The 27904-nt window shown below is 55.4% G+C and overlaps 8 protein-coding genes across 8 annotated transcripts; 5 read left to right on the forward strand and 3 right to left on the reverse strand.

The window, feature by feature from the left end:
• Positions 1–3251: 3251 nt before the first annotated feature.
• Positions 3252–4907, forward strand: ColSpa_03885 (LON peptidase N-terminal domain and RING finger protein 1; the record flags this gene model as incomplete). Its single annotated transcript, XM_049270097.1, has 1 exon — positions 3252–4907. The coding sequence occupies one exon, from the start codon at positions 3252–3254 to the stop codon at positions 4905–4907; it is 1656 nt and encodes a 551-aa protein (XP_049126054.1).
• A 2022-nt stretch (positions 4908–6929) lies between these two features.
• On the forward strand, positions 6930–7421 carry ColSpa_03886 (uncharacterized protein; the record flags this gene model as incomplete). Its single annotated transcript, XM_049270098.1, has 1 exon — positions 6930–7421. One exon carries the CDS (start codon positions 6930–6932, stop codon positions 7419–7421), a length of 492 nt encoding a protein of 163 aa, XP_049126055.1.
• Positions 7422–7962: 541 nt separating this feature from the next.
• On the reverse strand, positions 7963–8223 carry ColSpa_03887 (uncharacterized protein; the record flags this gene model as incomplete). The annotated part of the gene is made up of 1 exon (XM_049270099.1): positions 7963–8223. One exon carries the CDS (start codon positions 8221–8223, stop codon positions 7963–7965), a length of 261 nt encoding a protein of 86 aa, XP_049126056.1.
• Positions 8224–8669: 446 nt separating this feature from the next.
• ColSpa_03888 (uncharacterized protein) lies at positions 8670–9908 on the reverse strand (the record flags this gene model as incomplete). The annotated part of the gene is made up of 3 exons (XM_049270100.1): positions 8670–9584; positions 9644–9784; positions 9843–9908. 3 exons carry the CDS (start codon positions 9906–9908, stop codon positions 8670–8672), a joined length of 1122 nt encoding a protein of 373 aa, XP_049126057.1.
• A 3940-nt stretch (positions 9909–13848) lies between these two features.
• ColSpa_03889 (oligouridylate-binding protein 1) lies at positions 13849–15618 on the forward strand (the record flags this gene model as incomplete). Its single annotated transcript, XM_049270101.1, is given in 4 exon segments — positions 13849–14217; positions 14333–14446; positions 14458–15352; positions 15419–15618. 4 exon segments carry the CDS (start codon positions 13849–13851, stop codon positions 15616–15618), a joined length of 1578 nt encoding a protein of 525 aa, XP_049126058.1.
• A 1964-nt stretch (positions 15619–17582) lies between these two features.
• Positions 17583–18200, reverse strand: ColSpa_03890 (uncharacterized protein; the record flags this gene model as incomplete). The annotated part of the gene is made up of 1 exon (XM_049270102.1): positions 17583–18200. One exon carries the CDS (start codon positions 18198–18200, stop codon positions 17583–17585), a length of 618 nt encoding a protein of 205 aa, XP_049126059.1.
• A 3864-nt stretch (positions 18201–22064) lies between these two features.
• ColSpa_03891 (dual specificity protein kinase YAK1) lies at positions 22065–24981 on the forward strand (the record flags this gene model as incomplete). The annotated part of the gene is made up of 5 exons (XM_049270103.1): positions 22065–22832; positions 22873–23093; positions 23168–23327; positions 23384–24122; positions 24176–24981. The coding sequence occupies 5 exons, from the start codon at positions 22065–22067 to the stop codon at positions 24979–24981; spliced, it is 2694 nt and encodes an 897-aa protein (XP_049126060.1).
• A 1158-nt stretch (positions 24982–26139) lies between these two features.
• ColSpa_03892 (uncharacterized protein) lies at positions 26140–27637 on the forward strand (the record flags this gene model as incomplete). The annotated part of the gene is made up of 2 exons (XM_049270104.1): positions 26140–26563; positions 26616–27637. 2 exons carry the CDS (start codon positions 26140–26142, stop codon positions 27635–27637), a joined length of 1446 nt encoding a protein of 481 aa, XP_049126061.1.
• Positions 27638–27904: the final 267 nt, after the last annotated feature.

Consider the following 27904-nt stretch of genomic DNA (forward strand, 5'->3'; position numbering starts at 1 on the left):
ACCTATATGATGGGCAATGTGTATGGTTGCACAGAGACTTCTGTCGAACATCAACAGCCGCAGAGCTAACCCCCTCCCGTTTCCCGGCTTTCGTTGGTGTGGCGCTTTCTTTCCTTTTTCTCTATTTGGAGAACCCCGACCCTTGAGAACTAAGCAAGTCGGGTAGGACAACTGGTCTTTGGACCGAGACAATGCTCTTCTGGCCGAACCATGCAGGTTTTCGGACATCAAACCTTGGGGGCTGTCATGGAGCGGACGATCCTGCAAGAGCTAGTACGGAAAGATTGGTTATCCCACATACTAGTGCCTGTACAGAGGTAGGCACCTAGTTGAGGATGTGTTCATGAGGCTGAAGCAGTGGAATAGGATAAAGCTCCCCCCCCCCCCCCCCACTCTCATCTCATAGCTCTCTTCTGGGCATAGGCGCAGCCAGAAGAGCGCTACCGGAAAGCCGGTTCCTCCGACCCTTCAAACGAGTTGCTAGGGAGCAGCACGTCTATTCATTACGCCCGGCAACCCGAAATGTGTGGTTCCGACTGGCTATCTTGTGGCCAGCGACAGACTTGGAAAGGTGTCGGAGTGGCGACTGAAGAGAGCTTGATAGGTTTTATTGTTAGTGCTCGAGTGGCACGAGGTATGCCAGTAGCCTCATGACTTTGCGCCACTACATTGCTCAAGCAAGGCTGAATCGAGATCCTGCGGGACTTCCTCCAGACCCAAGAGGCTAGACCACTCAGAGTCTTTGCTGGGCGTCGTCCGTGAGAATAAGCCTGCTGTGTTCTAGGGCTGCTGCGACCAGTCTCGGCCGGTGCTGGTGACCAGTAGATGGTAGGGTCCATGGAGAACACGGCAGGGCTAAACCGAGCTTGCGCCTGACCAAATCGTCCTGTTGCAGATGGTGATGGACAAGATCCGAGACACATTGGCTCGAAAGAAAAGTCAGGCTTGCGCTTGCGAGGTTGTCAGACAAGTCAGGACCACGGGGATTGCCCAGACTGGGTTGCCGAAGCAGAAAAGGGATTGGAGGTACAAGAAGCAAGGGCAGCGAATGGCAGGGGCGAAAGGTATTGCAGTCATGACGCACTGGATCTTGGACTTGAGGTGCATCTGAGTGGGTGCCGTAGCGAACAGGGCGCTGAAAAAGCGCTGGACCCTGGCCCGCCCGAGGCGTGTCTGCGCTGTCTTGGGTGCGTGCAGCTGCTAGCGCCGATTGCTGACCATGTTGGAATCGAGCAGGATCGTTAAAAGCAGTTGCGATCACTTCCAGAGACGCCCATCTTCAGACTTCGTCCGACTCGAGGTGGGAGGGAAAAACGCAGTTCTGTGTGGGAATACGGGCCACGGTCATGTCGTTGCCTCATGTTCCCTGATGGAACAGGAGAGGCGTCCGCCCAGCGGTACACCCGATGTCGCGGTACTTGTCGGCATGGATACAGCATGGTGAATGGTCACGCTTGCTGATGTCAGGGTCCTGGGGCTCGCTCGCATCGAGATCTGCTTGCGGCCATAACAATACCTAGACCAAACAACAACAGCTGGCGGTCCGTCTGTGAGGGATTCGCTGGCCTGGGAAACGGACCCCTTGCATTTGTTGAACCCTTGGGTGGAATTCCATAACAACAGAAAAAAGAAGTGACTAGTTGGCTGCACATCGTCTTCGGCCGAGAGATGGGCAAGAAAGGAGAGAGCAACATACCTACCGGTAGCACCACAGCCACGGAGACGGTCCGTTCTCCGAACATCACGTGGCGAATGCTGCCTCACTTGTCGCTGAGGTAAGCAGTGGCCTCATCAAGTGTGCCTTCCCGAGCCCGCAGAGAAAATCAAGGAGGGGCATCAGACGTTCGATTGCGTCATACTGCTGATTCATACTTTGCGACTGACAACCCGAGGCGCAACTCGCCTAGAACCCAGTCGGTACGGTACAGTAAGCTCTTGCGTGAGGTGAAGAAGACACGTCCATTCAAGAGACACAAATGCGTTCCATGCAAACATTGAAAGAACTGAAGAGGTTTGGATACAGACCGATTTGCTCATGGGTAGTCGTCTTGGGATGCGCGAAGTCTGCCCCATAAAATATGGACGCTGTCCAGCGACCGGGGACTGCCTCATTGATAGTTATTAACGCACCACGGCGAACCCAAAGGCAACTCTTAACCGGTCGATCTGCCCGCCAATGCCAGCCGTTGAGAAGAGTAAACCTGTTTAGAAAAAAAAATTGCCTTAGTCGAGCTAGTTTGTCCCAAGATTGGTCCTGACTTTCTTCTCTATTGTTCATTTATTCCTCCCCCATTGGGCCAGCGGTGTCGTCACAACTAGGCTGGGATTTGGCTACTGACAACAGGCCGCTAAGCCTTTTTTCGCCTAGACGTAAGGGGCCCCGTCCAGGGCACTTGGGAAAAGCCCGCCCATGCGTCGCCTGCCGCGACTTCTCGCGTTGGAAGTACCGGTACTTGACATGACCTTGGGAATATCGACATGGTCCGCCGGGCCTGGCGCTGTCCGGGGGCGGCTCTCTTGCTGCTTCCCCGTTCCCATTGTGTTGCTGCTTGCTGATTTCCCGTGTTGTGCTGCTGCTGTTGCTCTCTCCTGCTGCGGGTGCCGCTCCCCAATCGCAGTCGCCGTCCGCCCCTTCTCTTTTTCCCAATTTCATTGACCTCATTGCACGGCCACACCATCCCCGATGCACCCCTCCTAACCCGTCCAGACGCCCAGCGAATTGGTAACAGACGTTAAATGTATGACGCCTGCCAGCGGCTCTCCTCCATCGTTACCTTCGCGCCCCAGAGGTACCCTTCCTGTGCGACGGACACCTGCCTGGTACATCCATCCTGCCATTTCTCCAGCATCTAGCTCCGGCCCTCGGTCTACTAGCTTTGCCGGCGTCCCTTCACCTGTCCGCTTTTGATCTCGTTCAGGCGCATCATGAGATCCGCTCGCTTCTGGAACCTCTGCAGCTCTGGTGATCCCGCATATATGACCCCTGGTCGCAATCCCCCACGTCCCATCTTCCCTGTTGGACCATACATACGTCCCAGAGGTCCCTCGAAAACACCATTCGTCGTCGTCGTCCACTACCCAAACTTGGCGACAACACACATAGATACCTGAAACTTCAACAATATTCGTTGCATACAAACAAGAGGAGGAACCGACTTCGTCAGCCCCGAGAGACGACGATACGAGCCGATCGAGTAGATCCACCGAAACCCGCCACCCACACCAGCAACGAAGCTGGAGGAGAAGACTTCATGTCCTCCGACCAGCCGCGGGTCGTCGAGAGCAGACCATCGGCCCTGACGTCCAACCCGGTGCACGAAGCCGAGGACGAAAAGGACCATGGCACTGTCGAACGTCCGCTGTTGGCCGACCAAGTCCGGGACGTCATCCGCCTGATTCAATGTCGAAAATGCTCCCGCCCCCTCCAAGAGCCTGTCACGCTGCCATGCGGCCGAAGCCTGTGCAAACACTGTCTCCCTGAGACGCACACCCGAGAAAACATATCCTATCCCGCCACGCCAAATAGGTTACAGGGCTTCGAGTGTCCCTATCAAGAATGCGGTCGAAATCATGCCGTGGGTGATTGCGGCGTCGATGTCATCCTCACCAAGGCAATCAACAATTTCAAGACCGAGATGGAAAAAGCAAGAGAGACCGTCACAACAGCTGAGATATCTACGCATGTTGTTATACAACGCCCAAGTGCTGGACAGACGGGTACCGACGTCGACGATGAGACAACATCCAGAGTTGTCAAAGGAGGGCCTTTGGTCGCCGTTTATACGCTGGCGGGCTCGGGTGAGTTGGACTACAACTCGAACGTCACATTTGCGGAAGTATCTTCGCTCGGAGATGAAGCAGCCTCCATCGATAACAGGACGTTCTCCAAGGTCAAAGAGTCAGTCCGCACAGAGATGGACTGCCAGGTCTGCTATGCCTTGTTTTACGATCCCCTGACGACCGTGTGCGGCCACACTTTCTGCCGGTCGTGTCTTCATCGAGTCTTGGACCACTCATCATACTGTCCTATCTGTCGACGGGGCTTGTCGGTTAGCCCTTTACTTTACAGGGAATCATGCCCTTCGAACGAGCATCTGAAGACCATCATTCAGACTTTCTGGGCCGATGCCGTCCTTACAAGAGGTGATGCTTTGGCTGCCGAGGCCCTAAACAGACACCGAGAGTTTGACATTCCCATCTTCGTCTGCACCCTGTCATTTCCTATGATGCCGACATTCCTTCATGTGTTTGAGCCACGCTATCGTCTGATGATTCGCCGCGCTTTGGAAGGCGACAGAACATTCGGCATGGTGTTGCCGCAACGGCCGAGGACTGCCAACGACACACATTTCGTGGAATACGGAACGTTGCTGCGCATCGTAAACGCCGAGTACTTTGCGGACGGCAGAAGTCTCATTGAAACGACTGGCATCTCCCGTTTTAGAATTACGAGGCATGGGATTCTGGATGGATACCTGGTGGGGAAGATCGAAAGAGTTGACGATATTTCCATCGCGGAGGAAGAAGACCTAGAGGCAAACGAGACACAGCAAGCCTTGGAGAGGTACGAGAGCGCTGCCACACATCAGAGCGAAGATTCAACGACGTCAAGACCACCCATGACTACCCCTGAAGATCTTTCAACGATGCCAACGAGTGAGCTACTGTCTTTGGGCGTCTCATTTGTTGAGAGGATGCGACAACAAAGCGTGCCCTGGCTGGCGCAACGAATGTTGACGATATATGGGGAGTGCCCCAACGATCCGGCCCTCTTTCCATGGTGGTTTGCTAGCATCCTACCTGCCAAGGAATATGAGAAGTACAAGCTGCTCGAAACAAGGAGCGTTCGAGAGAGACTCAAGATCTGCTGCGGCTGGATCTTGGAGTGGGAGTCAAGCAGTTGGTGAGTGTTCCATGCCCGAGCTTTTCCGTGTCGTTCATCCCTTTTTCGGGGTTTGCCCGCATCATTTCCAACATCTCTTGTACACCCCGCTTGCGGGGTTTCAGTGCGGGAGGTGTTGCTGCCCCCGTTTGCTTGTTATCAGACAATGAAACAGACGGGCTAAGATGCAGAAACTCTCAGGGGGGGCCCTTATTGACGGCCGCTCAGGTCCCTCTCAGACTGCAGGATCTTCTGATGCTGGGGACGAGCTCAGCTATGGGCATTGGAGGTCGAACGCGGGAGGTCTCGGAGTGACACGGCCAGATGAGGTTAAGGTGGCGGCCGACAAGGGCACGCTTTTCCTACGGTATCTCCCTCAGCGTCAGGGTATGGGGTGGTGGTGATGATTACATCTTTTCGCATTTGCATGGCGGCATTGGGCATCCACTGGGAATCCTTCGCGGCATAACATCACGACATGATACAGATACCAAATTGGGCTACGTAGGTATGCTAGACAGCCATGTCAAATGGAGAGTTGAAGAACTCTTTCTCGTCAGTTCAGTGTGAGAGTACATGACGATAAACGAACTGACTGCAACGTGAAGTGATTAGTATGTTGGATGTTAGTCAGGAGGATAACAAATATATTTCTTCCTCCCTCTATACTGTACACTACCTTCCGAGTTAGACTGAAGGTCCAAGGGAGTGACCAAATATAACAAACAACGCGAGGCGTCAAAAAGAATGAATAGCTGTGAGATTGGCTGGTGTGAGTTGAAGGATCCATGGCATAGGTTGGTAAAGCGATCTTGACTGCGACGCACCCTCATGTAGCAATATCGGCTCGATATTGCTTGATACTCCTTCCACATGTGTTTGGTGCCAGAATTTTAAACAGGTGAATATATAGAGGGCACTCTGGTTTCTCCTTCCTACGCTTTCAGCGGCTGCCTTTTAATACTGCGTCGATGGTTCGCCGACCGAACTGTACTTCACCTTCCCTCTCTACCTCCTTCCTCCTTCTTTCCTAAGTACAGCATACCTCCCATTGGCTTCCATCTTTTGTCAGAGACAAGACTAGAAATCTTCTTGCCACCTCCAACTCACAATTCTCTTTCTTTTCTTCGTCACCACTCAAGTCCCCATCCACACCCAACACCAACGCGTCGCATAATCCTCATCGTCGTCGTCGTAGGTACCTTCGGCCATCAACTTTCCTCTTTGTTACCCCTAACATGATGCACTAGGCAATTACGCACAAGACGGTAGAACAAGAAGATTGCGCCACGACGTAAGAAGGCCAAGATCAAGATCACCAGAGTCAGGGACAAGAAGACGATGGGTGAAAAGGTTGGCGCCAGAGATGACGCCGAACATATGACACAGGATGAGGGGATGATTTCATCCCAGCCAACAGAGAAAGGTCTTGGAGAGAACTACTTCCACCGCCTTCCGATTGAGGTAAATTTCGCACAATAAAGCTCTGTATGTGCAACTAGGCTAACACTCTTGTCTGGCGTAGATACGTCAGATGATTTACGCCATAGCCGTCGTGGAGAACGAGCCCATTTATCCTCTTCAGGTCGAATCCCGAGCGAACAAGTTCAACGGAGGCAAGACTGCTACAAAGGCTTTCACTAGTCTGCTTCTGACCTGCCGGGTGTTCTATAAAGAGGTTCTAAGCCGTCCTGACTTTTACCGGGTATGCACACTTTTCACGAAGGTCTCGAGAGTGCTTTCCCTGATACTCATGCAGGAAAATACGTTCGGTTTTATCAATTTCCAATATTCAACCAACTTTCTGGCGGCCTTATCTCCAGCCCGTCGTTCTATGATACGTAAAATGGAGTTTGCCGTGTCCTTCTGGAGCAGCTATAGAAGCAGCAGTCTCCTGCAAGCAACGGTCACGCTGCTTTCCCACTGTATCTCTTTTCAGACGCTGAGTATAGTCGTTCAGGTCGACAGTTACCTCTGGATGTACAGAAATCGTCCTGAAAGCCTCCTCACAACGCTGCTGGGATTTCCAGAGGACCGCCTATTAATGATGTCAAACGGGGATGACTGGAGAAGACTGCGCACTGCGAGAGTTCAACATTTCGAATTATCAATTTCAAGACCCTTCACTCCGCAGCGCAGGGAGATTCTGTTCAGTGGGTTGGGCGCCTCTACCGACCACAGGAGTCTCAGATTTTCCGGAGAGCATGGATTCGAGGACACAAACGCTGCAGTGGTCAAGAAGGTTCAACGCCTCAACACGTGCCTATTGGAGGCTGGTACACACTGCAGCCCACAGTACGCCATAAATAAGCCAGTCTTGGGTAGCCGCCTGCAGGAAGCACTGCTCCGCTCAGAACTCGACGTCTACGGGGACAATCGTGTTGGCCAGTCTCATCAGTCCGGTATGGTGTCCAGCGGAACCCGAAGTCGGAAGTTAAGAGCGAAACAGGTGTCTTCGAACGGGGTTATGCCAAGGGTTGCTAAGAACCCGAAGTACATTGACGCTTACGAGGACGAGGATGATATTGTGGAAGCTTGAGGCTTGAGCTAGACGGAAGCAGTCTACATAGTTGGATTGCCTAGACGTTATCAAACCACTATCCATACATTTAGACACCCTGGCGATAGTCTATTAAAATCTGCCCTCAGTCGTTCTTATAACCCTGCGAGTAACGAATTTGCAAATCGACTGCTATATCTCGTCTTTGGCATCATGTGTTTCGTTCTAATTGACCGGTTTATCCCAGTTGTTCTGACAGTCCTAGCTACATTTAGAGGGCGTACCGTTTGCGATAAAAGAACAGACAATAAGACTGTATGTTCAAGATATTTACAACAGCATGGACTAAGCAAGAACCTCGACTTGGATTGGTACTACAGGGAAAGATGGGGCCTAAGAGGCCGTTGAAAAACCATTAGAAAAAAAGGGTAAGAAACATTTGTGTCCCTCTTTACGACCTGGCGATCCCAATGTTGAGCACGTCACTCTTCGAGTTTATAGGCAACAACGGGGCGTCTCCACTTTGGTCTGCCGGTCAAAGGCATCGTGCCGTCGCGTGTCTTGGGAAGGAGAGTGGTCTTCAACCGGAACGTCCAAGATTGTAGCCCGCACGGCGTTTGGAGTCGAAGGCATCGGTCCAAGAGTTCCCAGACAGGCTGATCGATGTCTGGATCGCCGAGTGAGATGGCCGCAGCGCCGGGTTCTGGATACTTGATGTCGTTCTGGATCGCGAGAGCGAGAGTGCAGAGCGGGCACCGTCACCATCGACGACGGCACGCGGATTGCTTCCGTGGTGCTGCGTCTCTTTGGAAACCTCCTCATGGCGCTTCCCGGCGAGCATGGCTCTGTCATTACATTGCATCTTGTTACCCAGTTTCCCCATGCAGCGAGCCTACAAGGACCGGATGGGATACATCTGTCACTTAGGACTGCGCTGTTGGACGGTGTGGTTGTATTCCGCAGTAAGAACATCTGGCATACGCATCTGACATGCCCCAGGCGAGCAGAATGCGCATCGAAATGAACACACACTGCGTTGAGTCGACGAAGGATAACAGTAGTAGTACATTGTAGTTACCAGAATGGCCAAAAGCATGAGTAGTCAAGTTGATATTTTGAAGGCATAGTGAGAGCATCCATCCTTTTCAAAGCCTTCTGCCCTTGTGCGACAAATGAAAACTTTTCTCCGCCTCTCCAGCCAGATGCCAAAGGGCCGGACATGCTTATCCTAACAAGTAAACGCCAAAGCCCGTGGGCTGCACGATGAGCCTGGTTTGCCCTCACAGCCTACTGGATCTGGAAAAAGTCCTCGTCGAACTTTCCATGCTCCATCTCCGTGTCGTCAAAGAACATCATGTCGTCAAAGTTGTTGCCGTCCCCACCTTCGCCGCCCATGTTCATGTCGAGGTCCATGTCGTCCATGCCCGTGCCGTCGTCGAGGGCGAACAGGTCGTCTAGGCTCGAGTCCTGCTTCTCCATCTTGGCCTCCGCGGGCTTCTGCTGGTCGACTGCTGCGGGCGGCGCTGGCGCGGTTTCAGCCTTTGGTTCCTGCTTCGCGGCGTTGTTGTCGGAAGGAAGCAGGTTGTCGAGGGACAGGAGGTCGCCGCCCATGTCGCCCGAGCCGAACGACATGTCCATTGGCGCCTCCTGCGCCCGGGGCTGGGGTTGTGAGTCGTTGTTGGCGGGTGCCAGACTGAAGGTCATGTCCGTGAAGTGGAATTCGGTGTCATTCGCTTCGTTGCCGCCGCCCGCGTCGCCGCCGTCGCCACCGTCCCCGCCGATGCCGAACAAGTCGTCCATCGGCGCTTCCGGGGCGCCCGAGGGCTGGGGTTGTGATGCGGGCGGGGTGGGCTTCGACTCCAACTTGACCTCACCCATAGGTGCCATCATAGCCGGCGGCGCAGGAGTTGTCTCCTGCTTCACCGGCTGCGCGGGTTCCGACGGTGGCTGGAAGCTGACGCCCATATCGGGGAACGGAGCCATCGGCGGAGCTGCACTCGGTTCAGCGGGGGGGACCCGGTGCGGGCCCGAATCCTCCGTGACCTCGGTCTTGTTCTCAGGGGACGGTTCCCGAGACGATGAGTCGAGGTCGATGGCCATGGGGGATTTAGTCTGCGCCTCTATCGGCGCAGGCTGTTCTACGGGCTGTCGTTCCTGCCGGAACCGGTCCAGGTCTCTCTGCAACGCCGCCTTTGCTCTCATCTGCCGTTGGCGTCAGTACTGGTGTCACGGTCGAGATGGCCTCCAGCAGAACAACTCACTATCTCACTCTCAAGGTCATCCAGCTTCCAATGAAAGGTCTCGATGAGCTCCGGGATCTTTGTCTGTAGCGAAATCTGAGCCTGGAGCTGAGATCTGCCTTCCTTACTTTGGGATCTCAATGCCTTGCCTGTTTGGATGAGCTGTGAGTGAAAGTTAGACATGACGTTCTTGAATTTGATCCGGTGTGGGCACACGCACCACATCGTTGAGGAGTCCATGCAGGGCTTCTGCAGACTCGGCGTCGGCCGGCTTCGAGTTTGCCATTGCGGCGGAAGGAGGCCGGTGGCGGCGTGTTCAGCGGTTGTAGACGAGGGCCGAGGTGGTGCAGTATGCTAAAAAATAAAAAAGGAACAATCGGAAATGGGTATCAAAAGATGGAGCGCTGCCGAGATGTAGATGGATTAAGTGACGCGCAGGGAGTAACGAAAGAGTACAGCTTGAAGCGAGTAAAGGATAGAAAGACGAGGTGTAGCGAATCGTCGATTGTGTGGGCGGTGAATGAGAGCCTGGCTAGTAGCCTCTATCCAATTCAAAGAAATCCGAAGCCGAATGAAAGCTGGACCGGTGCGGCTTATGGGTTAACCAGTTGTCTCCGAGGCACGACAACGACTCACTCATCAACCACAAACGACGATGTTTGATGTCGTCTGAAGCCAGTCGCCCAGCCTCCGATTCCGACCAGGCGGTACGTACCTTTTCGGATTCTGAAGACCAGCAAAGAGGCTCGGGCGCTGTCCATGGGCCAAGGGGCTGCAACCTCAGGCTCAACCAATGGAAAAGCGTTCTGCCACATTCAGTTTGCGCCACGTTCAGAATCACAGCTTTCCAGCGCCAAACAGGACGCACTGTGATCCCCAGAAGCAACCCCGCACCTGCCGCACGGTACGGGCGTGGACGCAATGCAAGGTGGGCGGCAGGCGCCAGCACGCGGCGACGGTAGGGGAGTTTCCCCTCTCTGTTTCTGGTTCCCGACTGTGGTCCCCCACCTTTCCTCCCATGCATCAGATCATGGCCATAACGTGGAATTTTTTTTTGGGACGAAGGCAATTGAAGGGCAATGGCCTGGCTAACTCGAAGCTCAAGGGTGCCTTTCTCCTTGTCCACGGGCAGAGGCCTCGCAGCTCACGCCATGGGCCCAATCCAGCTCCAGCACAGGTTGATCCAATCCAGTGAGCATAAGCACGCTGAAACCCGTCCGCTGGCATTCGCCTCCAACACGGACATTGGATCCCCCCAATTGACGAGTTAGAGCACACTATGCCTCGCACCAACAATCGGTCGAATATGAGGCCCTGGGGCCATTCCGGATCAAGGAGACACCTCCTCGATATCGCGGAGAACCGTTATTGCGGACAGCGGAAGACAAGGGCCAAGCCCACCGCCCGAGGTATGGGTAACCCTAACCCGACATCGGTGGACTCCCACCCAGAAAAGTGTTCGTCCCATCCGCGAGCCAGGAGTCGTCCTCCCGGGAAATTGGTTATGTCCTGCACCGAAGAGTTTCGCAATCCAACTGCCCGGTCCCCCATGCTTGCATCTCCAGCCGTCTTGGAGGTGCTTTTATGCACGCTGGAGTTGCGGCAAGCTTAGTTGCTATGGTAAGGAGGAAAAAAAAAGTACGGTTGCGAGATGACCAAATGGGCAAATGTCAAGCCCGGTGACATGGAACTGGATGCCAGCTTCCCAGCGATCAATCAAGAGCGGCGTTGCCTTCGGGGTCAGTGCAAGTCCCGAGTTGAGTTGCAGCTGTCTGCTGTTGATTGACTGCGTGCAACAGGTTGAGAAGCGCTGTCGCGATACCCGAGCACTGCACGACAGCATGTCGGGGTCGAGGGGCCGGCCTATTATCCAACAAGTGCAAGAGCCGCCTGGCATTCGACTGCATCCCGGGCTTCGAGAATATCTTCCCTTGTACGAGCGTGTCTCTGTGTGTCTACGGCGAGTAGGGAGATGCCAGAATAGGGAGTGAACCGAGGACGGGCCGGGATATCCTTTCTAAGAAGGCAAATCGTTTGATATGGTGATCGGTTGTGATTCCTGCATTGGCCCTTAGGACCCTCCATGTAGCGATGCGTTTGCTGCCATGATCCCGTCTCAAGGCCGAGAGACGCATTGGGTCAAGTCATGTTTGCTTGCGCGTGCATTTCGAACTTCATGAGAGCTCATCTCGTCTGGCCCGTCTGCAGCCGCCGCCCTTGTTTGACTGTGACGGGTTCGCGACTAACTGTAATCCACGCCCGCGTATGGGATTCAATGCAGCTATATGTGCTTTATTATATGGCACTCGACGACCCCAGCAAACTGTCGGCGACTGCACTGTTGATGAAAGTTAGCCCCAGCCTCTCCCGACTAGGCCGGACTCAGTCTAATTTATTCATTGTCCTCTTTCATGGTGCAATCCGTAAAAGCTCCACGTTGTCAGCGGCCGTCTGTGCCAGTCACGCTTCTGCCCTTTGCCCAACCAAGATTAGCGCCAGTCGGGTCGGACATCACATCTGCTGCAGCAACACCCCTTTTTCTGCTGCCATCCCATCTCGTCCCACGCCACAGGCCTTGACCTAGCCGAGAAACTCTCGCGAAGTGTTATGGACAGATGGCTTAGGCGCCGCAGGACGGGATTTTCAGGTACTGGGTACCAACAGCAACGAGGGAGCAAACAGGCGAAGCGAAGAGAAGAGAAGGGGGGTTGCGTGCCCCTCCAGCCGGGGGGCCAACTACAGCCACCCGTTTTCTAAGTAGCACTACCCAGGGCCGACTGGCAGTAGTGGACAGCTGTACCCAGTGAAGAGGCACGGCTGGGCAAGCAAGAGCCTGGCCGTGGGCAGGACGGGGGCCTCTAGCAGGCCAATCCCAAGGCCCGGGGCTGGCGGTGGGCACCGAACAGGCTGGCGGTGGGCACCGAACAGGCTGCCCTTGCCGCTTTGCTGGCGAGGTGAGCCTAGCGAGGCACAGTAAATCGGCAGGTATCTTTTGGCGGCGCCATGCGGCGAAGGGGTACATTGGCGTGCAGCTAGGCGACGGAGGCCATGTAGGTACCTCTAGGGAAAATGGCAGGGTACCTGGGCCGAGAAGCTCCAACTGTTGGATTGGATTGGATTGCGGTGCAGGTGCTGCAAGGTGCAGGTGCGCGCTGCGCTGTAGGAATTTCTGGCTCGCACCGCAGTCGCCAACTCGCCATGCCGTGATGAAAGTCCCCTCATCCGCCCTTCTTTCTCCCTCTTTCCATCTGCTCCCCTCCCCTCCTCACCCCCATCGCAGATTCTCCTCTCCACGTTGTTAGGAAACCGTCCTCTCTCCTCTCCTCTCCTCTCCTCTCGGACCGGGTTTTGTTGCGATTCCATTTTCAGGGGGTTCCAGTCCTCATTTTCCCGCCTGTTTCCTTGGTGCTTGCCTCCGCTTATCATTTCCAACGCTTCCGTCTCCAGTCTCCAGTCTCCTCTTTCTGCGCCTGTCATCTCATCTACTACAGCACCGCACAGCTCGGCTCAGCACAGCACGCACAGCACGCACCGCACGCACTGCACAGTAGACAGTACTTTGGAGCTTTCTCTCGGCATCTCTCTTATCATTCGCCCTTCCCCTTGTCTCTACTATCCGCTTAAGCGTCTCTCTTGTCACGTTGGGTCGACGTCCTTTTTAGCTGCTTGTGCCGTCCCCACGTCCACATTTTTTCCTGTCGACTTTCGGTGTCTCCCTCTTTCACGTCAGGTTCAAGGCCAAGTCATATCGTTCCATTCCGAATAGATCGCAAACCAGGCAAGACTCGACATCTTGGTATCTTTCGCCGAGACGAGTCCACCGCACCAACTTTGACGAGGAACTCCTAATTGTCCCACCCGTCACTTTTTCTTCCCTCGATCCCGCTCCTTTAGCCTCGTTGCTTGCTTGCTTGCTGCCTGCTTTTGGGGTTCAGGGTCACGTCAGTCTTGGAACATCTCTCTTCTTCAACAAGACTGCGTCCGCCCCTCCTTACGCCGCTACCAAGCTTCATCTAACCGCTTGTTCCTCGAGTTTCGTCGTTCAAATTCGCACCGTTGCACACGGCGGACCCGCGCAAGACCAGACTAGAGCTACGCTGTTCTAGCTAGCCGAGCCCCTCCTCTAATATCGCTATTGGCACTCAGTACACGACACCGAACTTTCCAAGCTACGAGATCCAACTTGTCGCACGAACACCCTCTAATATCAACAAAAAAAAGACACAATGGCGGACAACGGACCTGCTTCGAACGCGGCACAGCTGCCCCCTCCTCCCCAGCCGAATGCTGGCGCTCCAGGCTACGAGAATGGCCAGAACGGCCAGGCCAACCCGGCGCATATGCCGCCTCCTCCCCTCCATATCCCGCAGAACACCAACCCGATCCCGACTGCCATCACCTCGCCCATGTCTGGCGTCGACAAGGTCATGTCGCCCGGCAGCGCTGGGGGCTTCGGCCGCCGCGCCGCCCCCGAGCCCAACAAGCGTGCGTTGTACGTCGGAGGCTTGGACCAACGGGTGACCGAGGACGTCCTGCGCCAGATCTTCGAGACGACTGGCCACGTCCAGAATGTCAAGATCATCCCGGACAAGAATGTGCGTACCTGAAAACACCTTCTTCCATGGCCCAAGGATGCAGTTGGCGGTCAAGGCGAAAGCTGGCACCCGAACCATCGCAACCTCTCTGCCCCTGATATCATTCGCGATATAGCTGACCGTGTATCGACAGGCTAAGGGCTACAACTACGGGTTCGTCGAATATGATGACCCCGGTGCGGCTGAGCGCGCCATGCAGACCTTGAACGGAAGACGCGTGCACCAATCTGTACGACAGAGCCTTACCCCGCTGGTGCGAGGCGGAAGCTGACCGATTGCCAGGAAATCCGAGTCAACTGGGCATACCAGTCCAACACCTCTAGCAAGGAGGACACCTCGAACCACTTCCACATCTTCGTTGGCGATCTCAGCAACGAGGTGAACGACGAGGTCCTGACCCAGGCTTTCTCCGCCTTTGGCTCCGTCTCGGAGGCTCGCGTGATGTGGGACATGAAGACGGGACGCTCCCGCGGATACGGTTTCGTTGCGTTCAGAGACCGACCGGACGCCGAGAAGGCTCTCAGCTCCATGGACGGAGAATGGCTCGGCTCGCGGGCCATCCGTTGCAACTGGGCCAACCAGAAGGGCCAGCCGTCCATTGCGCAGCAGCAGGCTATGCAGGCCATGGGCCTGACGCCTACGACGCCCTTCGGCCATCACCAGTTCCCGGCTCACGGCGTTGCCAGCTACGAGGTTGTCCTCGCTCAGACGCCCTCGTGGCAGACGACCTGCTACGTCGGCAACCTGACCCCTTACACCACGCCAAACGACGTTGTTCCTCTTTTCCAAAACTTTGGCTATGTTGTCGAATCCCGTTTCCAGGCGGACCGAGGATTCGCTTTCATCAAGATGGACAGCCACGAAAGCGCGGCCATGGCCATCTGCCAGATGAACGGATATAATGTTAATGGACGCCCCCTGAAGTGCAGCGTAAGTTTACTCGGAGCGAATTTCTTCCTGATAAAGTTGGAGAACAGCACTGACATTTCCCGCGTGAAGTGGGGCAAGGACAAGACGCCGAACCCTCAAGGCGGCGCGGCCGGCTTTGATCCTTCGCAACAGGCGTACAGCCCCCAGAGCGCCTCCGGACCGGCCTACCCCGGCACCCCGACGGCCTACTTCCCGCAATACGGTGGTAAGAGCTCGATCGCAACCCCAGTCGTTGCAGCGGACCCCTCCGAGCTAACGCAATGTTGTACAGGTCAATACGGCGGACAGCACGGTAGCTACGGCGGCCCGGCCGCTCAATCCCCCGCCGGTTATGGAGCGCAGCCCATGGGCTATGGCGGACCGCAGAGCGCCGGAGGCTATGGCCGTGGTCAGCAGCCTCCCAACGCCCAGTGGCCTCAGGGCCCCCAGGGACAGAACTTCAACAACGGCTTTGCCGGGTATCAGGGCTGATCTGACGACACAACTCTTGCGGTGAGCGGGAGTGCACAGCGTTGCATTTCGCATGAAACGAGCGCATCCATGTGCGAGAGCACCCACACAGCGTTGCAAGGTCCGAGGGGTGCTTTTGTGGAGTTTTCCCAATGTTTTTGATGGCAGAATGGCATGACCAACACATCTCCCATGTTTTCTCAAAAATCATTTCCCTGTCAAGGCGTCTCTCTATCTCAAATCTCTCCTCTCATCTGCGATGAGGGACATATGTCGGTTTCTCTTGTGTGAGCACTGGGAATGCGATGGGGAGGGACATCATGTGCATTTTCCCGAGACGTTTCTCTCTTGTCTTCTTCGTATCTTTCTTCTACGGCCTAGTGATTCCCACAAGTCACGATATTTTCCTTATGCAGTCATTTCTCTCAACCTGTCGGGGGCAGAGGCAGACTTCTGATATGCTGTTCCGTTGCCAAAAACAAAAAGTTTGCTGCTTTGTTCTATCATGGATACCTCTTCAGCATGACGGATCTGTTGGATGACGAGTTATGACCTTTTCTATTTTCTCTACTACTACTCTTACACTATTGGACACGAGTGCCCTATGCGCGTGGTCTCCCGGCTACTTGGGTGCACCATTAGAAACGACCAGACACCAGATTTTGACGAAACATGACTTTGAACGAGGAGACAAGAGGAAAGAGACGGGCGGGCGGGCGGATGAGGGAGACCAAATGGGATGGGGATGCATTGCGGTTGGTTGAGAATGAGAGAGGGTAGCGCCAAAAAAGCTTGAACAACGCGAAGTGAAAAGAAATTACAGAGACTGCAAGACAGCCGAGACTTTTCCCCTCCCAACAGCCCATGGGCGATGAAGCTGACGTTGATGTGCATGCGTGACTGGGTGCTGCCTGAGGGGGGAGGGTTGGTTATCGATTTACTGGGACGTGAGCGTGGGGGGAGGGGGCAAAGGCGGCGCGGGGAGGATGAGGGGACGGTGGCTGAAGAGGTACATGTACCACCCTCTTGAGGGGGCAATGTGAACTGCATGTAGGGACTGGTTAACAGGAGAGCCCAGAGGCCGATGGAGCCGGGGCTGCATATCGTCGACGGCAAGGGGGCGGTGATTGGACGCCTCCTGAGATGGTGCTCGCATGTCTTATTAAGTGGGATGCCTACGTCTCGGCGTCGAGCATGTGAGATTGGGGGGAGCCGACCAGAGCAAGCCCCGTGGACGGTCCAGCTGCGACGCAGCTTTTGTTTTGTTGTGTTTGTCCTGGCTTGCAGAGGCTCGCGGAACGACTTGGGGCGTGGGGGTTCGCAGAGGTGGACGGCGGGCCGGACCCGTCTCCTCTTGAACCAGTATCAGGGCGATGCCGCCGGAAACCTTAGGAGAAGGACGTGTCTTTGTCTAGGGTTGTCACTGGGCTTCGCCAGGCGAGATACAAGACTATTGAGCAATGAAACTAGCATCAACGTGCCTGGAGGTTCAGCACGAACCTAGACGGAGAGTGCGTGGGTAGGGTTCGGGTTGGGGCGACGTTCAGCTTCATGGACGAGCACATGCAACGTGTATTGGATATCATTTTTTTTTGTTGCCAAAGTCTAGGCTTGCCTCGGAGGATGTCAAAGGCGGTTTTTGAATGCCGCGTGCTCGCCCCAAGTAGCTGTCATATCCAAGGAAAGGCCGTTCGGAACTGCCATCGTTCAGAGTCGGGATCCGGAGTGTCTTGTGCAGTGACCCAGTTACGTCTTCCACCTCTGGCTCTAATTCCATTGGTTAATTCTGGTGACGGTCCTTTTCCTGGCAGGACTGGTCGGTTCTCGCAGCTGGTTGTTGATGCGAAATCCTTCCTATAGGGTTCCCGATGTTCGATTGATGAGTTCGTTTTGAGCTAGGAAACGTCTGCTTCTTCTCTAGTGAGCATAGAGGCCGCCTGTAGATGGCTTGGGGTTCATGAATGATCAATCGATCGCCAATGAGCCTACAGCTTCGCTTTCTCGATCCTCTCCTGCTCCGCCCAAGCCTTGTTGATGCGAATGTTCTCCCAGAACCGCCATGCTCCAAGGGCCGCCGCCGCCGGCGGACACGCGAGGAGCAGCCAACTCCACCAAACGGGACTCGACGCTTGAACGTGGCGGATGGCCTCGCCAATGTCCCTCTTCAGGTCCTCCTTGGAGCCGTCGTTCCAGAGCACGACACCCCTGCCGGGGCCCCGGGCCTCGCATCTCCTCGCCTTGAGCCTCACGTCCGTCTGGCTTCGCACGCGGTTCTCGGCGTCCTCGCGGCTGAGGTGAGGGTCGCGTGCCATGAGGCGCTGCATCTGCACCTCCGGGTCCTTGACCGCGACGACGAACACGGTACCGCAGAGGCGGTCGAGCCCACTCTCAAACAGTAGGGGGACGTCGAGCAGGACAGCCCAGTGTCCACTGATGTAGGCGCGGAAGATGGCCTTGTACATCTCGGCGCGGACGGCCGGGTGGACGATGCCGTTGAGGACGGCGCGGTCGCGCTTGAGATCCTCGGTATCGCCGAAAACGCGCTTGCCGAGGGCCGGCCGGTTGAGGGGTCGTCCCTTGCCGTTGGGCCCGGCCTCCGGCATGGTGTCGGAGACCGGGACGAGGAGGTCCGGGGTGGTGGGGAGAAAGTGCTTTACGATGGCAGCATAGCCCTTTGTCCCCGGCTCGACGACTTTCTTGGCGAGAACATCGGCGTCGACGAGGGGGATGGAGTAGGGGGGTTGGAGAGGATGGATGAAACGGTGGACTTGCCCGTTGCGATGGAACCTGTTAGTCCGATAAAGAGCATCTTGCAGATGTGCGGTTGGCCCCGTGTCGGCGTGCGTCTTGGTCCAACTTGTTTAATTATCTAAGTGTTGGTTTGGAGTCCGTTTGTATTGGGATGTAGCGTTGTTCTCTCCAGCGTTGTGGTAATGAGATGGGGGGCCTGAGACGAGGAAGCGATGAAGCTGGTGATGCCGATGGTGGAGTGGACTGATGACGGGACCGAGGCAGTCTGAGGTGACGACGGTTGGGTCAGGTACCTGGAGGCTCGAGGTTCGGTGAGGTTCGGTGTGCCGGCCAATTGACGTGCTTAATGCTTGTGCCAAGTGCGGTTAAGCGAGTGGTATGAGTCTCGGGTGGTGAGACGGGCTCTAGACCAATTCGGTATCTTCATTATGTTGTTTTCTCATTCCATGGATGGAACAAACCGAATCAACCGTCCCTTTTTTCGTGAGCCAGAGCAATCATTGATACACCGTTGTGCAGACTATGGTCTCACCCTTCAGTGCGCCACAGAGTTCCAGGAACCGCTACCGTCATCAACCAGGCCATGCCAGTCGCTGCCATGCCAGTCGCTTAGTGAGAGCTGGACAGCTTGCGTGCGTTTAGCGCTGTGGCCTAGGTAGGGTCTCCGGCCGGGATGAGCTGTGTCCCGCTGGCGGAGATGTCTGCATCTTCTGGGGACGGCATCAGAACGACCAGTTGTTTCTTGTTCCTTGGCCGGAGGCGACAACTTTTGGCGATAACGTGCTTGGACAGGTGTGGGTGGACGGACGATCGCGCGTATTTGAGATGATGGTTTTTTTTTTGTTTCGGGTAAACTTGGCAACGGATCTCTCTGCTGAGCCAGTCACACCACAGAAGGTGTCGAGGGCCGGAATTTGATAGCCGCCATGGATTCGACGTGGCATTGGACTTGCATTCTATGGAGTTTTTTTTTTGGCACCTGCAGAGCTGCTGCTGCTGCTGCTGCTGCAATGGAGAATGAATTGCTTACGGATACACCCAAGACAGCCCATAATGCTGTTACGTATGAGCTCATGAAGTGCTGGGCGGGGTTGTTTGGCCGGTAGTAGTACCTCTACTTGAGGGGCAGCCTTTCGTTTGATGAACAGATGGATGGTCCTCAGCACATAGGTATTAGCATTGCTCAGATCCGGTCTCAGCTTTTTCTTTCTCAAAGGCTGGAATTCTCGCTGGGAGCGGATGGTCGGAACGTCTGGCACGTTGGGCTTGGTTTAGCCAAGGCCACCACTTTTATGCTCCGGCCCCTCGCATCACCATGCGCTCGTTGTTGTGAATTTGTGAACTTTCCAGCTACTTGGCGCTGGCCGTGACGGGAATCTCGCTCAGTTGGTATTGATGGCCAAGAGACGTTGCAACCTACGCAGCACCAAGGGCCTTGTACAGGATCCCGCTCCGCTGGAGGGGATCCATGAACGGACGGATTGGATAGCAGGTGGTCCCACGGCGTCGCTGCCGTCGCCTCTGTCGTCGTCAGGTTGTCGCAGCCACTTGATGACCCTGGAGGCGCTAATGACTATTGCGGATACCTGAGCTTGAGTAGGCAAGGTTGCTTGGGGCGTTCCAGCCTCTTTCTCCACATGCTCACGTCCTCATGTCGGCGCAACATGCACAGGTTTTGTGTGCGAACCCCGTTGACACCGTGGGTGTCGGCCCCCAAGAAAAAAAGGACTTTGAAGAAACCGGACTTATCCAGGACCGGTGTTGTAGAGGTTGTACCTAGTGGCAAAGGAGAAAAAGGCTGCTGAAGGAGGATAGGCAAGACCACAAGAGGGGAGGGAGACGGAAAGCGAAGCAGTGTTGAAGAATAATAAGAGCGACCTTTTCCCCCCCTGCCCTGGTCCCCTCTCCTCCACCCCTCGCTGTGCACCGGCCAACCCGTGTGCCTGCCTTGTGTCTTGCGTATGGAAACCCAATGCCCAACCGTCTGACGTACTTGGGCCTGGGTACCCTGCCGGCTTTGAAGCTCCCCTTGGGCTTCCAGGTTAGCAAGTGGCCCTAGCCCCCCAATGCCCCCTCCGTTCTCCCTGCTCTGCCTGATTGTTTTGATGCCGGATAGGCTCCGGACTACGTACAGCTCCACGACTCTACGACTCTGCTTGAAGTTGAGCAATAGATACGGTGCCTGAATTGGCCTGTTTTGCGGATTGTTGGAGACGGTCCCTAGGGGTTTGTCATAGTTCCGTGCACAGCAGCATGGAAGACCAAGGGACTCGTTAGGGAGCTGAATCGAGTGAGACGGGGATTGGTCTGGTCTGCTCCCGTCCGTTGGCATTGTTACACAGCAGTACCTCGCCGTGTCTCCAAGCGTTCCCTCCTTCCTATATGCGGTATTGATTTTAAATTACTCGCCGTCTCTGTTGTCTCGCGGCTCTCTCTCACACACTCTCTCTGACCTGATTCTAACTGCTTGCTCTTGTACCCCTGCTGCGACTGCAATCTGCCGACTACGCTGCGTTTTGTCAAGTCTGCCTCCCCATCTTTGGCAGGGGGCCTTTGAAATTCGTACCCAGCTCCCGTCCCCAGAGCTTCCAAAGGTACCTTTAATGGCTTATCTGGTGCGACGATACTTGCCTATTGGATGATCCTTGCCTGTCCTCTCCAACTCCGTCAGTCCCCGCCCTCGTTCGCGCGCCGTCTCTCTTCAGTTTCCGTCCTGCTGTGTCGCAAGCGACCATCGTCGCCCGCGGACGCTCGCATCCACGTCCACCCTCTCCACCACTTCAACTCCCCTCCCCTCCCCTCCTCCCCCCCATATCGCGCCGCACCCCTCCCACCCCAGTCCTCGTGCTGTTTATGCCCATCGCCGTCTCTCCCCCCTCCAATGCACATGTTCATTGGAAAACAACAATTTTCTCTCATCGCCCAGGCCGTCAGTCGAATCACTTGTAGCCTGCCGTCTTCAATTCTCATGATGAATTGTTAGGGGAAAATAACACACCCTCAAAACTTTATTCCCACCAAGAGAGTTTGGGCCGTGTCAGCCCAATTCCGCCAAACACTCTCCTTGGCAACCCTCAGAGCTCGCTCGATTGCGCACCTATTCCTCTGGGGTCTGCGCTGCTTGGTCTGCAGTCTGCGCTCTGCAAGCTGTTCACACTCGCCCTCTGTGCCTGATGCAGTCTGAGCCAGTCAACCCGCACACAACTCAAGCAGCCATACCTTAGTCGGCCTGACCATACCTTCTTACCTTACGTGTACCGTACCCTCCCATACCTCCCGTACCCTCCCATCCTGCCATCCCCATCCCCGTCTCTCCCCAAACTTGCCCAGCGCCGTCCATACTGCACCGCGACGCACCAGCACCACACCAGCACCACACCAACAGACCAACGGATCAGCCCGGACGGGGACACGACAGAGCGACAGTCCACCACCCAGCGACTTGACGCTCTCTACATACATTACTTGACTTTCCCTGCGAGTCCGCGCTCTGCGACTTGCCCTCCAACCTTACCAAGCCCAGTCCGGCTTGGCCCCATTCGCCCGCTTAACGCGTCCAGTCGAAACCACCGACGACATCAGCCAAACCGCTCGGCCAGCCCTTTTTTTCCTTTCAACATCAACCACCACCACCCAGCCCTCCGCCATCCAAACCAACCCGATCCCGACCGACTGCATCGCCCTCCTTTCCGAGTCAACATCGCTCCCTGCCCGCCATGGACTCCCAGTGGCAGCAGGGCTATGCCGACTCGGCCGGCTCTGCGAGGAGATACAATGGCAGCGGCGCCCAGAGGCCCGGGGGAGATTACAACGGCCAGCCAGCGCCGCAAGGTCAGCCGCCTGCCGGCTTCAAGTACGACCAGTACCAGAGCCCTGGAGGAATGTCTTCTCATGCCGCCAGCGCTGCCACCTCGCCCATGTCCACCCCCCAGATGCGCGATAATAACGGCGACATTCCCATGCACGACGTCCAGGAATCGTACACTGGCATGAAATACCCCATGAGACCCCATCATCAGTCTCACGTCTCTGGCAGTCGCTCGTCCACTCTCTACTCGCCCCAGGAGCCATCTGCTGCTGCCCAACGATACTCGCCTATGGAGGCCCTGTCCCCCACCTCGCCCTACGCACCAAAGTCCGCGCAAGGCCAGTTCGCTTCGCCCCCGGGCCAACGACAGTCTCCCACGAGGCAATCCGATTACATGCCCCAGAGTCCTCACTACGGTGGACGCCAGCAACCTCCGCAGCTCCCCCCGATTGCGCCATACGGCTCCGCTCACGACGGTTACCCGTCTGCCGTCGTCGCCAACATTGACGGCGCCTTTGCCGCCGACCCCAAATCGCCGCGTCGCCCGATCCCGCAGCCCATGCCCCGAGGACCTGCCCCGGAATTCAGGCAATGCAGAGCCCCGACCGACCTTCGGCCAAAGGTCAACGCCCAGCCACCCTTCCGGCGCGCGAACCCAGAAGGGGGATTCATCAGCGTAAGCGCATCTGCCCCGCCTTGCACCAGAAATGACCCAGGCTAACCCGCACGCCTCTCAGCCCCTCCAAGCTCTGACGGTGCACCTGCCTGCCACCTACAGGATATGCAACCCGAACTTCAAGTACGAGTCGTCGCGCAACCCTCGCCGTGTCTTGACCAAGCCGAGCAAGGGCGTCAAGAACGATGGATACGACAACGAAGACAGCGACTATATCCTCTACGTGAACGATATTCTGGGCTCAGAAGAAGCCGGCCACAAGTACGTCCACAGCAGGCGCTGAGGCGCCCTCTCCCACTACCCCCTTTGAGCACTTGCACTGACCTGTGACGTAGGAATCGGTACCTTATCCTCGATGTTTTGGGCCAGGGCACCTTCGGTCAAGTTGTCAAGTGTCAAAACCTCAAGACGCAGGAAGTGGTCGCTGTCAAGGTCATCAAGAACCGGACTGCGTATTTCAACCAGAGTATGATGGAGGTGTCGGTTTTGGACTTGGTAAGCTTGCCCTGCTCCACAGAGTCGCAACATGACAGCTAATTCCATCCTCGCAGCTCAACACCAAGCTCGATAAGAACGACGATCACCATCTTTTGCGACTCAAAGACACCTTTATCCACCGCCAACATTTGTGCCTCGTCTTCGAGCTGCTCAGCGTCAACCTGTACGAGTTGATTAAGCAGAACCAGTTCCGAGGTCTAAGCACGACTCTCGTCCGCGTTTTTGCCCAACAACTTCTCAACGGTCTGGCCCTTTTGAATAAGGCGCGACTCATCCACTGCGATCTGAAGCCCGAAAACATCCTGCTCAAGAACCTCGAGAGCCCCATAATCAAGATCATCGACTTCGGTTCGGCATGTGATGAACGACAAACAGTTTACACCTACATTCAGTCGAGATTCTATCGATCCCCCGAAGTCCTGTTGGGATTGCCCTACTCGTCAGCCATCGACATGTGGTCTCTCGGCTGCATTGTCGTGGAGCTGTTTCTAGGTCTCCCCCTCTTCCCAGGCTCCTCCGAGTATAACCAAGTTTCACGAATCGTCGACATGCTCGGAAACCCGCCCAACTGGATGATCGAGATGGGTAAGCAAGCCGGCGAGTTCTTCGAGAAGAGGCAGGACGAGTTCGGTCGACGGACGTACCAGTTGAAGAGCATGGAGCAGTATGCCCGGGAACACTCGACCAAGGAGCAGCCGAGCAAGAAGTACTTCCAAGCGAACACCCTGCCCGAGATCATCAAATCCTACCCTATGCCCCGCAAGAACATGAAGCAGAGCGAGATCGACAGAGGTAAGTTATGGTGCTCGAACCGCGTCGGTGGCAATCACTAACATGGCGGATAGAAATGAACAACAGAATCGCCTTCATTGACTTTGTCCGAGGACTTCTGAACATCAACCCCTTGGAGCGTTGGTCCCCGCAGCAGGCCAAGTTGCACCCGTTCATTACCCAGCAAAAGTTTACTGGACCTTTTGTACCACCAATGAACTTGAAGTCCAGCTCCCTCAACCGGTCTCCGGCACCGGGCACGCAACAGCAGCAGCAAGCCGAAGCATTGAGCAAGCAGAGGGCGCAGGCAGCTCAAGCACAGGCAAACTCTGCTGCACAGGGAGCTTACGCCCAGATGGCTGCTCAATACCAACAGCCTGGACACTCGCAGCAGCCACCCATCTACAACAACCAGCAAATGTACTCGCCGGGCGGCAGTCACGCATCTCAACCACCACCCTACGGAGCTCAGCAAGGTGCCTACGGTCAGATGGTTATGCCGCAACAACCAGCGCAAATGCCTCCTGGCCCCTATGGCAATGTGTCTCAGCAGCCTGGCCTGTATCCTCAACAAGGCATGCGACCGGCGCGCCAACGTGCTTCGACCATGGAGCAACAGCAGAGTGGCATCCCGGCCGCGATCCAGCGCGTCGCTAGCCACCTCGACCCGAGCCAGCCGATCCGCCTGCAACCCAGCCCTGCTTACTATCCTCCTCCTGCGGACGGTGGCATGGCTGGCATGGAGAATGCGGCTCAACGAGCGGGTAGACGTGGAAGTCGCGCGCAGCAAGGAGGAAGAGGCAACCGGGATTTTATCCGCAACCTTGAGGAGCGGACGCTGGAGGAAGGGTTCATGGGAAACCAGAACCCTTGGCATTGATGTCTGGATGACTTAACCACAAGTTACCAAACTTTTTCGAAACAGTACATCTTCGATTACACTCGCGTTGAAGGGTGTCTCCTCTGTCGCCTGGACAACACCCGGCGACGACATCAGCGCAACCCCGAGAAATCGCTGCAGCATGTCCAAGTCAGCGCGATGAACAGGAAGAGCCCAGCGCCGTTAGTTCGCAATCGGTTTAATGTAAGATACCCGGTGGCCTCGAAGAAGCGAACCTGTCAAGACTGCCATATAAGACCTGTTGCAAAGGGGCCATCTAAGGAAATGCGGTGTTCATGCCGGCTGCAGTGGGGCGACGCAACATACACATGGACGGGAGCTTTGATGGGATGATGCATGAGGGAAGGGGAACGGTGGACGTTATTGGGTTGGCAAGGAAAGAAGCCTCCGCGGTGGGGTGGAAGGAATAGGCAGGGGGAACTAAACGGCCAGCAACGACACGAGACACGCCTTGACACGCACCGTTCCTAACTACCTACCTTACCTACCTTTTCTTCCTGAGCTTCAAAAGGGTCCCGGATACAGCAAGGTTGGCTTTGCAAGTTGTTTGACTGATGCGGAAGTGACGCCGATATCATGGGAGACGAGGTTGCCGATGTGCGACATGTGCCTACTCAATCAATGTTAAAGATACCAGGTGTTACCCCCGCATTTGTTGGATTGACTGCCCGCGCAAGAGCTGGAGAAAGGGCTGGTGATATGGCTTTCCCCTTACCATCAATTTTGCCGTTGCCATCCTTTATTGTTAGCGGTGGAGCTTCGTATCGTGCCTGCGTTCTGCTCGCCAAGTGGCTGAGTATTCCCACATCGCAGTAGTCTTTCTGTTGTCACGGCTTTTCCATGTATGTGTATCTGGCAGCTGCCAACAAGGTCTTTGCCTAACTCTCTGGTAGCGTGAGCTTGCAGGGTGGTCAAGTACATGTCTCGCTACTCGTCCGGACCGCCGTGCTTCACCTCATACTTCACCATCGCATTTTGGTACCATCGTCGGGACCACGACGTTTGGCTTATTGGGTTTTCTCGTCAGCTTTTACCGACCAGTATCTAACAACGCCACGGACCTTGCACCGGGCATCCTCATTGGCCTCAGGCTAGGCAACCTCATACCGTTTTGACCAAAACCCTACGCATGCAGCCATGGAGCATCCTCTTGTACAACAGAGGGAGGCGGGTGCTGCCCCTCGAAAGCCCTCGTCCGCATCTTCGTCCAAGCGCCACTCGAAGGTTGACTCGGCCTTTGACGCCAAAAACCGATCGAGTGCTGACACCACTATGGACTCGACCAAGAGTACAAATCGACGCTCAATCCGCTCTGTCCTCAAAGTCTCGTGGGGAAAAACTGTTACCAAAATTCTTGGTAAATGGGATAGACAAGGTGCTACTCCGGACGCAAAACCCGCCTCCGGACCTGATGCCATCAACGAGGAAAAGTGTGAATTCGTTCAGATAGGGGATAAACAACCCGAGGAGCTGCTCAGTCGACCCGATTCTTCTAAGCTTCCGCGCCCAGAGTCCGTCACTGTTATCGACGTGACTGCGTTGACCCGCAACAAGAACAGAGGTAACACTGCAGCTCGTTCTTTCTCTGGCTTCTTGCTGACACCGGAGTCTAGGCTTACCCAAGCGCCGAAGTTTGGGGAACTTCTTTGGTTCTGTTAGATCTCGCAATACGCTCAAGAAGAGAGGCAAGTCCCCAGAGGGTCTTGCGGGCACGATAGGTTCCAGTCTTTCGACGCAATCCCCGGCAAAGGAGTCTGCAGTCTCCGACAATGCCCCTCCCACGCTGCCAAAGCTGCCACCCTCTGAAGATTTGAGATCTAGCTTTCAGGAGAATCTCAAAGACGACTCCGAAAGCCCCCAAAGCTGCTCTTTGACACCGCATCCGCGAGATCTCGCCCCTACGAGACCTCCCTTGAAGGACCAAGCCGTACAGACACCATTGACATCTATCGCCGAACGCACTGATGCGAAGGGGAAGGGGAAGCATAATCCGTTATTGCCAGGAATGGTGGACCTTCGTACCGGACACGAGCTTATGTGGAAAACATCCACCAACTCTGACGTTCAGTCAGTGCACAAGTGTAATGTAACAGCATGCGGCTCAGAGGCTAACTGTCAATGGGACCGAACCCGACCAGAGACAGAGGTTACCAAACAGCTCAAGCAAGTATCGCCCATAGTGGAAACTGCAGATCCCCCGAACACTACGCACACACGCGACCTCATTCAGATTCCTCGCATTGCGAGAAAGCAGGAGGTACGCCGTAGTCTGAAGGGAGATCAGGCTTTCATCTATGCAGGCAGGAAGGTCTACTGGGTAACTGCGGCGAACAACCGGTGTGGGACTGAGGCATCCAGCAGTGCTGCTACTCCGAGAGACGACGACGTCAAATCTATCACTGCTGAAAAAGACATCGAGGACCCTATTGTTGCTGACACCGACATCATCGACGTGCCTCAAGGCTCTGGTGGCAAGAACTTGAAGAGAAAGGCGAAAAGCCTGACGTTCGTTAGACAACTTGAAGTACGAGCTGATGATAGTCCCCATACCGCGCCACGTAGAATGACCTTTAAGATGGATCTGCGTGGGACCGATAGCGATCTAGACGGGCCCGAAGGCTTCTTTTCACGGTGATTCGGACGACGGCAATGACGCGGCTGTCATCTCGAAGACGAACGAGTAGTCGTTATTTGTCTGGTTTCTTGGTGGGCATGGACTATCGAGTATGGATATTGCAAATGGCTTGGCATGGGATACAGTCTCCGTATCCCGAAGTTTGTTTGTTGTACAGGGCAGAGCAACGGTCAAACCAATATCAAGGTCGAATAAAGCAGACGTTGAGACCACGGACTCTAAAGCCACACCCGCAGTGCGATCCAGGACCATGATGGCCGCATGGAA

Source organism: Colletotrichum spaethianum, assembly GCF_022836535.1.
Source record: "Colletotrichum spaethianum MAFF 239500 DNA, contig08, whole genome shotgun sequence".
NCBI classification, from domain to species: Eukaryota; Fungi; Ascomycota; class Sordariomycetes; order Glomerellales; family Glomerellaceae; genus Colletotrichum; species Colletotrichum spaethianum.